The 12,338-nt window shown below is 46.7% G+C and overlaps 1 protein-coding gene across 1 annotated transcript in view; it reads right to left on the bottom strand.

Annotated features, from left to right (window-relative positions):
* Nucleotides 1-12,338, bottom strand: part of LOC144507516 (semaphorin-3E-like) — a 335,905-nt gene that overhangs the window by 109,489 nt on the left and 214,078 nt on the right. The window contains exon 7 of the mRNA XM_078234643.1: nt 5,326-5,442. Coding sequence (XP_078090769.1) covers nt 5,326-5,442 — 117 coding nt within the window. The remainder of the gene's footprint in view (nt 1-5,325; nt 5,443-12,338) is intronic.

The following is a 12,338-nucleotide window of genomic DNA, read 5'->3' as shown; positions in this document are numbered from 1 at the left end:
CTAATGGGGTGCCACAGGGATCAGTGCTGGGACCCCAGCTATTCACAACATATACATTAATGATTTAGATGAGGGCACTAAATGTAATATTTCCAAATTTGCAGATGATTGGGAGGGTGAGCTGTGAGGAGGATGCAGAGATGCTTCAGTGTGATTTGGACAGGCTGAGTGAGTGGGTAAATGCATGCCAAATGCAGTATAATGTGGATAAATGTGAGGTTATCCACTTTAGTAGCAAAAACAGGAAGGCAAAATATTGGGGGGAATTTTACCCTTTTGAGTCTAAGTGCCGAATCTGGGCGTCAAATAGATCCGAGCCTGGAATCCCCTTTCCACCGCGCCCATACATGTTTTGCCGGCTCCGGTCCGATTCGTGCTGTGGGCGGGGCTTAGCGCTGGCGGACCGATCGGAGCTCTGGACTGCGCAGTTCGATAAAAACCTGACAGAGCGCCCGGGCGCGTAAGAAAAAAAAAGCAGAAAGCGGAGAGAGCGGCTCTCTGACAGTCATCCTCTGGTCATGGGGGTGGGGCGGGAGGAGGAGGGGAGGCGGGACCCAGATCATCCTCTGGTCGGGGGTGGGGGGGGAGAAGAGGGGGTGTGACATCTCATCCTCGGGAGGGGTTTGGAGGGGAGGAGGTGTGACCGATCATCCCCTGAGGGAGGGGGGGGGGTGACGTATCATCCCCTGGGGTAAGACGTCACACCCCCTCCCCTCCCACCCCCCCCAGAGGATGAGACGTCACACCCCCTCTCCTTCCACCCCCCCCACCCCACCAGGGGATGATCGGTCACACCCCCTCCTCCCCCCCGCCCCCCCCCCAGAGGATGAGACGTCACACCCCCTCTCCTCCCACCCCCCAGGGGATGATCGGTCACACCCACTCCTCCCCCCCGCCCCCCCCCCCCCCAGAGGATGAGACGTCACACCCCCTCTCCTCCCACCCCCCCCCCCGCCCAGAGGATGAGACGTCACACCCCCTCCCCTCCTACCGCCCCCCCCGCCCCAGGGGATGATCGGTCACACCCCCTCCTCCCCCCCCTCGCTCCCCCCCCCCCCCCCGAGGATGAGACGTCACACCCCCTCTCCTCCTCCCACCCCCGTCCCCCCCTGACTAGAGGATGACCTGGGTCAGAGAGCCGTTGCAGTCTCTGACCCCGCTCTTCGGAGGCTGCAGTGGCGACTTCAGACTTTTATTCAGCAGGTCGGTTACAGCGCGGACGCGGATTGGGCCAGAAGACGGTAAAGTGGGATTTGGCGGTAGAGTTGGGCGCGCGGTTCATTAAGTCGATTTAAATGCATGCAAATGCATTTAAATCGTCGGGCCACCCGATTCGGGCGCAGGCCAGACCTGCGCCTGAATCGGGTGTCGGTAAAGCCGCGATCTGCTCGGAGTTGGGTGCAGATTGCGTTAAAGGCCCGACGCCCAACTTTACCGCGATTTCGCACCCGTTTTGGTAAAATCAGGCCCATTATCTGATTTGCTGTCGATTGAGTGAAGGCAATGTGGAATGAGCCCTGGGTGTCCTTGTGCACCAGTCACTGAAGGTAAGCATGCAGGTGCAGCAGGCGGTAAAGAAGGCAAATGGCATGTTGGCCTTCATTGTGAGAGGTTTCGAGTACAGGAGCAGGGATGTCTTGCTGCAATTATAAAGGGATTTTGTGACACCACACCTGGAATAGTGTGTGCTGTTTTGGTCTCCTTATCTGAGGAAGGATGTTCTTGTCATGGAGGAAGTGTAGTGAAGGTTTACCAGACTGAATCTTGGAACAGCGGGATTGACGCACGAGGAGAGATTAGGTTCGGATTATATTTGTTGGAGTTTTTTTATTCAGACATGGGTGTCGCTGGCTGGCCAGCATTTATTGCCCATCCCTAGTTGCCCTTGGAGGGCAGTTGAGAGTCAACCACATTGCTGTATAGGCCAGCCTAGGTAAGGACGGTAGATTTCCTTCTCCAAAGGACATTAGTGAACCAGATGATTTTTCTGACAATCGACAGTGGCTTCATGGTCATCAGTAGATTCTTAATTCCAGATATTAGTTTTAGAAGAATGGTGGGGGTGGGATTCAGATCTTATAGAAACCTGTAAAATTCTAACAGGACTAGGCAGGAAGGATGTTTCCAATGGTGGGGGAGTCCAGAACCAGGGATCACTCTCTGTGGATACAGGGTGGACCATTTAGAACAGAGATGAGGAGACATTTCTTCACCCAAAGATTGGTGAGCCTGTGGAATTCACTTCCACAGGAAGCAGTTGAGACCAAAACATTATGTTTCAATAAGAAGTTAGATAGAGCTCTTGGGGCTAAAAGAATCAAAGGATACAGGGGGAAAGCTGGAACAGGTTACTGAGTTGGATGATCAACTATAATCATAATGAATGGTGGGGCAGGCTCAAAGGGCCGAATGGCATCCTCCTGCTCCTATTTTCTATGTTTCTATGTAAGGGATGGTGTGCCATAGGGATCAGTGCTGGGACCTCAACTATTTATATCAATGACTTGGATGAAAGGATTGAAGATAAAGTTACCAAATTTGGTGATGACACAAAGACAGGTAGGAAAGGAAGTGATGAAGAGGACATCAGGAGGCTATGGAAAGTTATAGATAGGTTACGCGAGTGGGCAAAGATCAGGTAAATGGAGTATAGTTTGGAAAAATATTAAATTATCCATTTTGGTAGCAGCAATAAAAAATAATTATATCTAAATGGTGAGAGCTTTCGAGGTGCAGAGGGACCTGGGTGTCTTTGTGCATGAATCTCAAAAAGCTAGTATGCAGGTACAGTGAGTAATTATGAAAGCTAACAGAATGTTGTCATTTATTACACGGAGAATTGAACACAAAAGCAGGGAGGTTATGCTTCAGTTACACAGCACCAGTGAGACCACATTTGGAGTACCGTGTACAGTATCAGTCTCCTTATTTAGGAGGGATGCATTGGAAATAGTTCAGAGAAGGTTTAGCAGGCTAATAGCTGGAATGGGTGGGTTGTCCTCCAAAGGGTCACAGCCTGTTCTGTTCAATTCAATTACTGAAACAACATATTTGTATGGATACAGGACAGCAAAAATATTGTAAATAGAGATTAAAATAAATTGTAGTAACATTGAGATAATGTAGTCCATGAAATTCAAGGCAAGTTTCAGATCTTTACAGTAAAATTTTAGTATCTTTATTAGGAGTTTTTGGGAGACAGTTTACAGAGCAGCACGGTAGCACAGTGGTTAGTACTGCTGCTTCACAGCGCCAGGGACCCGAGTTCAATTCTGGCCTCGGGTCACTGAATGTGTGGAGTCTGCACGTTCTCCCCGTGTCTGCATGGGTTTCCTCCGGGTGCTCCGGTTTCCTTCCACGGTCCAAAGATGTGTGGGTTAGGCTGATTGGCCATGCTAAATTGCCCCTTAATGTCGGGGGCTAGCGAGGGTAAATACATGGGGTTATGGGGATAGGGTCTGGATGGGATTGTGGTCGGTGCAGACTCAATGGGCCGAATGGCCTCCTTCTGCACTGCATGATTCTATGTCTACGTCTATGTTAGAGTTTGGAGCAATAATGTATAACAGCTGAAACTCTAACCAGTTTTGTGGGAGTCAGTTAGCTCGGTTGGTGAGATGACTAGAGAGTGGTGTAGAATGGTGCCAGCGGCATGGGTTCCAGGAGGAACAACCTCTTTGCTTTGCCCCATGAGATATTAAGATATATGAAACCATTCCGTCTCCAAAAGGGAGAGATGCTTAGCGGGCAGCACAGTGGCACAGTGGTTAGCACTGCTGCCTCACAGCGCCAGGACCCAGGTTTGATTCCCAGCTTGGGTCACTGACTGTGTTGAGTTTGCACATTCTCGCTGTCTGCGTGGGTTTCCTCCGGGTGCTCCGGTTTCCTCCTGCACTCCAAAGATGTGTGGGTTAGGTTGATTGGCCGTGCTAAATTGCCCCTTAGTGTCAGGGGGACTAGCAGGGTAAATGAGTGAGGTGTGGGGATAGGGCCTGGGTGGGATTGTGGTCAGTGCAGACTTGATGGGCTGAATGGCCTCCTTCTGTACTGTAGGATTCTATGATTCTATGATTATGGTCTCTCATGGATTATTGCTAATTCCCCAACAACCACAAACTATTATGTGCGTGACATCTTTCTCAATCTTTTCTAGGCTCTGACCTACCCCTGACCTACCATTCTGCTCCACCTCCCCCTTGGCAAACCACCCCCCTCACCCTAACTCTCCAACGAGATAATCCATCACAATTCTACCCCTTTTCAGCTCTGAAGAAAGTAAGTTTGTAAGTCTATTTATCAATGTCACAAGTAGGCTAACATTAACGCTGCAATGAAGTCACTGTGAAAATCCTCTAGTTGCCACACTCTGGCACCTGTTCGGGTAAAGCGTGGCCAATGTACCTAACAAGCATGTCTTTTGGATTGCGGGAGGAAACTGGAGAACCCGGAGGAAACACACACAGACATGGGGAGAATGTGCAAACTCCGCACAGACAGTAACCCAAGCCGGGAATTGAACCTGGGTCCCTGGCGCTGTGAAGCAGCAGTGCTAACCACTGTGCCGCAAGTCATATGGACTCAACTGTAACTCTGGTTCTCTCTTCACCTATGCTGCCAGACCTGATTTGATTTGATTTATTATTGTCACATGTATTGGTATATAGTGAGAAGTGTTGTTTCTTGCACGCTGTAATGCATTCTGTTCATTGAGTACATGGGGAGAAGGAAAGGAGAGGGTGCAGAGTGCAGTGTTGCCGTTACAGATAGGGTGAAGAGATAGATCAGCTTAACATATGATAGGACCATTCAAAAATCTGAGGGCAGCAGGGAAACCTGCAGACTTTATCCAGCAGGTTCTATTTTTATGAACCAAATTGTTTGCTTATTTTACAAAAGAGTGTCTGATGGAGTTCTCCGTAACCATTCCAACAGTATTGTATCTTTAAACCTTTACTCAGTTTCTCTCAAAGTGCCAGTTCATGCTGGATCAAGGCCCTTACACACCTCCACTGACATAGCAAATATGATTCTGAACCCGGGATAGAAGGCAGCTTTCTGATGGACTCGGGAATGAGCAGATTACACTCGATGTGATATCATCTCCTTCAGACTGCGGTTTTTAAAGAACTGTTTAAGTCCAATCTGAAATTTTGAAAATAAAAAAGGACCAGAAAAACAGCGAGTGCCTCCCACTGTCCCAAAACTGAGATCAAATAAGAATATAATCAGCTCATCAGCTCCATCTGAGACTGTGCCTGGGCTCAGTTTGCACTGAGCAAACCATCATTTCATATTAACTTCACCGGAGAGAAACTGAATGATTACCTTTCAGCAGTCGCTCATCGTGTTCTGTTCTGGTTGTAGAATGGTCACCCAAGCTTCGAAATATTGCAGGATCCTCTCCAAAATAATCAGTGTACAGGCCAATGTATAACTTCCCGTCTGAAACAGAACATTCAGAAAATGTTTTAATGTTTGTGTTTTTCTCCTCCTGTAACAACCTCCTTTCTTCCCACTCTCTGTTGATATTTTCCTGCTGTCTATTTTCTCTGCCCTTTATTTCTCCATGTTTGTTCTACTTTGCTCATTGTTTTTCTCTCACTCTTTCTGTAAATTGGTTCATCTGTCTATCTCATCTGTTTCTCCTGGAATCAGAGAATCACACAGTGCACAAGAGGCCCTTTGGCCCATCGAATCTGCACCGACATGTATATATTATTCACTAATCTTTGAGTTAGCTCGTGGAAGTTCCTTTACTTATTTATTGACCTTGTCTTTTACTTCCTTAACGAAAGACACAATGCAGCATGATGGGACACCAGTCCAAGATTGCCATCTGGGGAAGGAGGTCGGGGGAGGAAGTTGGGGGGTGGGGTGGGGGGGCGGAGGGGGGGGCATTTATAAAGCAAGACTCACAATGGGGGATAGATTGAAGGTTGCTGCTGGATCAGAGGTCCCTGTGTAGCCCTGGACCTCCTCAAAATGACAGAAAATGTCAAGACAACCCCCGTCATCAACCTTGTAGAACTTTCCAGCAATTCTGTTTTTTGCATGTCTGTCATTCCTGAACAGCTACTTCACCAATCAAAGATTTAATCTAGTTCTGTAAAGTGGGAAAATAAACTAGTTGCTAAACTTGTAATTTTTTCCAATGTTAGAGACTGTTTTATAGTCATCCGAAACACAATATTGTGTGTATCTAATCACACAGATGCTGGTGAGTGTCTGGACCAAGCTGCCAGTAGTAGTAGAAGTGGGTACAATTTTCCCTTTTATAAAGCGTTTAGACAGTTATATGGGTACGATGGGTATAGAGGGATATGGGCCAAATGCAGGCAATTGGGACTAGCTTAGTGGTAAAAATTGGGCGGCATGGACAAGTTGGGCCGAAGGGCCTCTTCCATGCTGTAAACTTCTACAACTCTATGACTCTATAACTCGAGTTCAGAAAATAGAAACTACACCAAGTTTTAAATAATCTGTGCATCATCGGTCACATGTCAGAATTTTTTTTAACACTTTGTACTTTGCTTAAACATCCAAACGTTCAGATTTCCAACCTCTTCTGAGGAAGAATTGAAAGCAGTTTCGCAAATAAACCATTTCCCGTTCCTTCCCCGCCGTGTGAAGTGTGGCAATGCTGCTTGCTTAGGTGGCAAAGGTTGAGAAGCACAAACAACAATTATTCACAGCTTTAATGATAGTTGTTGGAGGAGCAGCTAACTTCCAATGGATCCTGTGGATATTGGCAGCTTTAGCCACTAACGCTGATAACTAACCAATTAATATCGCAGGGAGAACAAAGTGGATGCTGATCAATAAACCCAAGTCAAACCTTTCACTGTTCGACAATGGAATTAATTACATCTCAGTAAGGGTGATAATTTCCTCAGTGGGAAACTTCTCGGACGGCCTTTCAATAAGATATGGCAGCTTTATTTCCCAATAAAGTTGCCATGAATTTCTCGTTGTGATATGACGAGGATGGACAAAGTATTATCTGCTAATTCAGTCTCATTACTGCCAGATTTAGCATCGATCTGCACAATCGCCGTGGAAATCAGCTCCCAAATCACTTGTAGTTCAGTTTCCAGAATTTTATCTCGATATCTCTTCAACCTGCTTAAACTTAACAGTTCCATGGTACTCCCTGATAATTAACAAAAAAATATTCAAATAAAAGAAATGGAAATGCATTCCAATATTCAATATTGTTCAATGTGCTTCTGGTTCTTCTGAAAATGAGACAATTGGAATGAGATTGCAGAAAAATTTAAGGAACTGTACTGTGTACAGTTCTGGTCAGCCTAAAATAGAAAGGATATTATTAAACTAGAAAGAGTGCAGAAAAGATTTACTAGGATGCAACTGGGACTTGATGGTTTGAGTTGTAAGGAGAGGCTGGATAGACTGGGACTTTTTTCTCTGGAGCGTAGGAGGCTGAGGGATGATCTTATAGAGGTCTATAAAATAATGAGAGGCATAGATCAGCTAGATAGTCAATATCTTTTCCCAAGGTAGTGGAGTCTAAAACTAGAGGGCATAGTTTTAAGGTGAGGAGAGAGTTACAAAAGTGTCCAGAGGGGCAATTGTTTCACACAGAGGGTGGAACAAGCTGCCAGAAGTAGTAGTAGAGGCGGGTACAATTTTGTTTTTTAAAAAGCATTGAGACAGTTACATGGATAAAATGGGTATAAAGGGATATGGGTCAAATGCGGGCAATTGGGATTAGCTTAGGGGTTAAAAGAAGGGGCGGCGTGGACAAGTTGGGCCGAAGGGCCTGTTTCCATACTGTAAACCTCTCTATGACTCTAACTTCAAAATTTTGCTCCATCTGTAAAATATTTTTCTGCTTTTTAATTAAAATATTGTGGCATCAAGGAGCCCGAGCAAAACTGGAGTCAATAGAAATCAGGGGAAATCTCTCCGCTAGTTGGAGTCGCACCTGGCACAAAGGATTGTGGTTGTGGTGGTTGAAAGTCAATAATCTCAGCTCCAGGACATCACTGCAGGGGTTCCTCAGGATTAGTGTCCTGGGCCCAACCATTTCAGCTGCTTCATCAATGACCTTCCTTCCATCAAATGGTCAGAAATAGGAATGTTCACTGATGATTAGACAATGCTCAGCACCATTTGTGACTCCTCAGATACTGAAGCAGCAAGACTCGGGGAATATCCAGGCTTGGGCTGACAAGTGGCAAGTAACATTTGCAGTGTACAAGTGCCAGGCAGTGGCCATCTCCAGCAAGAAAAAATCCAACCATCACCCCTTGACATTCAATTGCATTACCATTACTGAATCACTATCAACGTAGAGTCATAGAGGTTTACAGCATGGAAACAGGTCCTTCGGCCCATCTTGTCTATGCCGCCCTTTTTTTTTAAACCTCTGAGCTAATCCCAATTGCCCGCATTTGGCCCATATCCCTCTATACCCATCTTACCCATGTAACTGTCTAGATGCTTTTTAAAAGACAAAATTGTACCCGCGTCTACTACTACCTCTGGCAGCTCATTCCAGACACTCACCACCCTCTGTGTGAAAAGATTGCCCCTCTGGACACTTTTGTATCTCTCCCCTCTCACCTTAAACCTATGCCCTCTAGTTTTAGACTCCCCTACCTTTGGGAAAATATATTGACTATCTGGCTGATCTGTGCCCCTCATTATTTTATCCTGGGGGTTACCACTGACTATAAAGTGGACTAGCCACATAAATAGTTCAGAGGCTGGAAATTCTTGGAGAGTAACTCACCTCCTGACTCGTTAAGCCTTTCCACGATCCACAAGTCAGGAGTGTGATGGAATATTCTCCACTTGCCTGGATGAGTGGAGCTCCAACAAGAAGTTCAACACTCTCCAAGACGCAGCAACCCTTTTGATTCAGACCCTTTTCACCACTCACTCCCTCTGCCACTGATGAAGAATGCCAGCGTGTGTGCCATTTATAAGATGTACTGTAGCAACTCGAAAAGGCTCCTTTAAAAACGTCCAAACCCACGACCATCACCATCCCGGACATGGGCAGCAGCTAGATGGTAGCACCACCACTTGGGAGTTCCCCTCCCAGTCATTCACCATCCAGGAAATATATCCCGTTCCTGTTCCTTCACTGTCACTGGGTCAAAACCCTGGAACGTCAGTCCGAGCAGCACTGTGGGTGTACTTACACCACAAGGACTATGGCAGTTCAAGAAGGCAGCTCACTACCACCTTCTCAAGGGCAATTAGGGATGGACAGCAAACGCTGACTTAGTGACACTCAAATCTCATGGAAGAATAAAAAGAATCACCATTAGGTGATGCTCAGACATGGAGACTGGAATTTTACCACCTCGCCTGACCCGGAATCGAGGCGGACAAGGCTCGCAGAATGGAATTCTCCATTGACCTCGGGCAGGATTTTACGAGCCTCGCCCGAGCGAGGGTGGGATTTTCTGACCATTCCCACTGGTGGGATCTTCAGGTCACTCCGACAGCGAACCTCTGCTGTGGGTTCATCGGCTGCGGAAGGTTCAAACAATGGGAAACCCCATTGACAGCGGTGGGACTGGAAGACCCCATCACCGGCCAATGGCGGGCTGACTCTGCCGCTGCAGGGCATGCTACAGGAAAATGGAACAGTCGCCCGTAGTTATTGAAAGCACTGAGTAGGACTGATACTACAGTGAATCTACCTTTCCTGAAGTAACTGCTCTACTAAGAGCCCGATTACAGCAGGAGATTCCCAGGAGGACAGGGGAAAAGGCATTAGGGGTGTCCTCAAAGCATCCCCAAAGAGACCAAACATCCTCATCAACTCAGACCTAATTTGTCAGTGAACCAAGTGGAGAAGATTGAAAAAGCAGTGAACCCATGGACAGCCATCATTGGGAACATGCGGAGGTGATGTTAAAGCATCAAAGTGAGGGCAGAAATCTCCAAACAACCTTTGGTCCGACCCTTTCAAACACCACTTGCCCAGTGTGTGTCAGACTGTGCAGATCATGTTCGGGATTTATCAGTCGTTCAGAATCCCCCAAAACAGAGAGGAAATAAATCATTCTCCATCCCGAGGGGCTGCTTCAAAAGGAGAAATCTTCAAACGCACTGTTTGAGTTTCACTGACACAGCATATGTCACAGTTTGAAGATTTGTAAGCAGCTCTAAGCTGAAGTTTACACTCTGTGAAAATGAAGCTCTTTAGCTTATTACAGGGTGATGGTTTACATGAGAATATATTGCCCACGGTAAAGGACCCCATCTTCAGATAAATATATCTGAGATTGATCTAAAAGAAAAAGACCCCAATGTTCACCAAAACCTGAGACCAGAGTGCTGATGATCGAAGCACTTTGTCATTCACCCCCACTGCCCCTCTCCCTCCCCCCCAACCCTCATAGTTTAAATCTTGTCCTATTTTCATTGTCCTTAGCTCTGAGGAAGGGTCATCCTGACTCGAAACGTTGGCTCTATTCTCCTTCCACAGTTACTGTCAGATGCTGAGGTTTTCCAGCATTTTCTGATTTTCATAGAATCATAGAATACAGAGCAGAAAGAGGCCATTTGGCCCATCGAGCCTTCAGAACAACAATCCCACCCAGGTCCTATCCCTGTAACCCCATACATTTACCCTGCTAATCAACCTGACACAAAGGGGCAATTGAGCATGGCCAATCCACCTACCCCGCACATCTTTGGACATTTTGTTTCAGATTCCAGCATCTGTAATATTTTGAGTTTCAATCACTGACAAAAGACACAGCGTAAAGTTTCACTCTTTGCCTTCTCATCACAAGCCATATTTTCGTAGCATGGTAATGTATAACTCTGAGCTAAAAAGAAGATGCAAAGTCAGGTGACCAAAAGCTTGTCAAAGGGGTGAGTTTTAAAGAGTAATGAGGAGAGAGAAGTCGAGAGGTTTAGGCGTAGAATTCTAGAATTTGGAGCTGAGGTAACCGAAGGCTTGGCTGTCAATGATAGAACATCGTGATTATGTTCAAACAGAATGTTCATGATTCCGCTGTAGATTAAGACTGTGCCTTAATGCTCAGTTCTGAAGAGCACTGCTTTCTTCAATAACGCAGTACGACATTCCTCACACCAGTCCACGTAGCATTCAGTAATAACAGAGCAAATAATTCCACAACCAGCCATCCTTCAGGCCTCGAAGTAAGTTTGCCAATTATATGGTTTAACCTGTCCTGAGCACAATATTTAGTGCATTAGTTAAAGGGGTGAATGCACTCAAAGGAGTGAATTTTCCCATTCTGCCCACCACAGGAATCGGAGGAGCGAGGGGTGGACCACTGGAAGGTGCGTTGACCTTGGGCGGAATTTTCTGGTTTTATGGCGAGCGTGGCCGGAAAATTGTCCAATTTTTTCTTTATTCTTTCATGTGATGTGGATGCCGCTGGCTGGGCCAGCATTTATTGCCCATTCCTAATTGCCTTTGAACTGAGTGGTTTGCTCGGCCATTTCAGAGGGTAGTTGAGAGTCAACCACATTGCCGTGGCTCTGGAGTCACATGTAGGCCAGACCAGGTAAGGATGGCAGATTTCCTTCCCATTTCCTTCCCTAAAGGACATCAGTGAACCAGATGTGCTTTTCCGACAATCAACTATGGTTTGATGTTCACTCTTAGATTTTTAATTCCAGATTTTTTATTGCCGACCCGGGTCGGTGGTGACGTTCACGAGGGGTCATAGGTTCAAGGTGAAGGGGGGGAGGTTTAACACAGATATCAGAAGGACATATTTCACACAGAGGGTCGTGGGGGCCTGGAATGTGTTGCCGGGCAAGGTGGTGGAGGCGGACACACTGGGAACGTTTAAGACTTATCTAGACAGCTATATGAACGGAGTGGGAATGGAGGGATACAAAAGAGTGGTCTAGTTTGGACCAGGGAGCGGCGCGGGCTAATTGTTCCTGGTTTCTCGTTTCAAGGCTTCATTCTATGATCATCTTGCTGGTGCCAGTACAGAGTGAGACTGCGGATAGTTGGGAACCTGTCTCGGGGGCAGGGAATACATATGGTGTTCGTGGAAGTGGAAATGACTAGGGTTGGGAAGCATTTTCCGATCGGGGCCATTGTGATCTCCTGGACTCGTTTCGATCGCCTCAGGGGGTCGGAGAGGAATTTCCCAGATTTTTTTTCCCCATATTGGCCCTGGGGTTTTTCACTCTGGGTTTTCGCCTCTCCCTGGAGATCACATGGTCTGGAATGGGGGGGTGGGGGTAAGTTAATAGGTTGTAATGAACAAAGCATCGTAGCTGTGAGGGACAGCTCGGTGGATAGGATATTGGTATGTAGATAGGCTGGAAAATTGGGCGGGGATCCTGGATTCAGGATTCAATCC

The sequence above is a fragment of the Mustelus asterias genome, chromosome 19 (assembly GCF_964213995.1).
Source record: "Mustelus asterias chromosome 19, sMusAst1.hap1.1, whole genome shotgun sequence".
NCBI classification, from domain to species: domain Eukaryota; kingdom Metazoa; phylum Chordata; class Chondrichthyes; order Carcharhiniformes; family Triakidae; genus Mustelus; species Mustelus asterias.
Note: the sequence above shows the minus strand (reverse complement) of the source record. Positions and strands in the feature narration are given on the sequence as shown.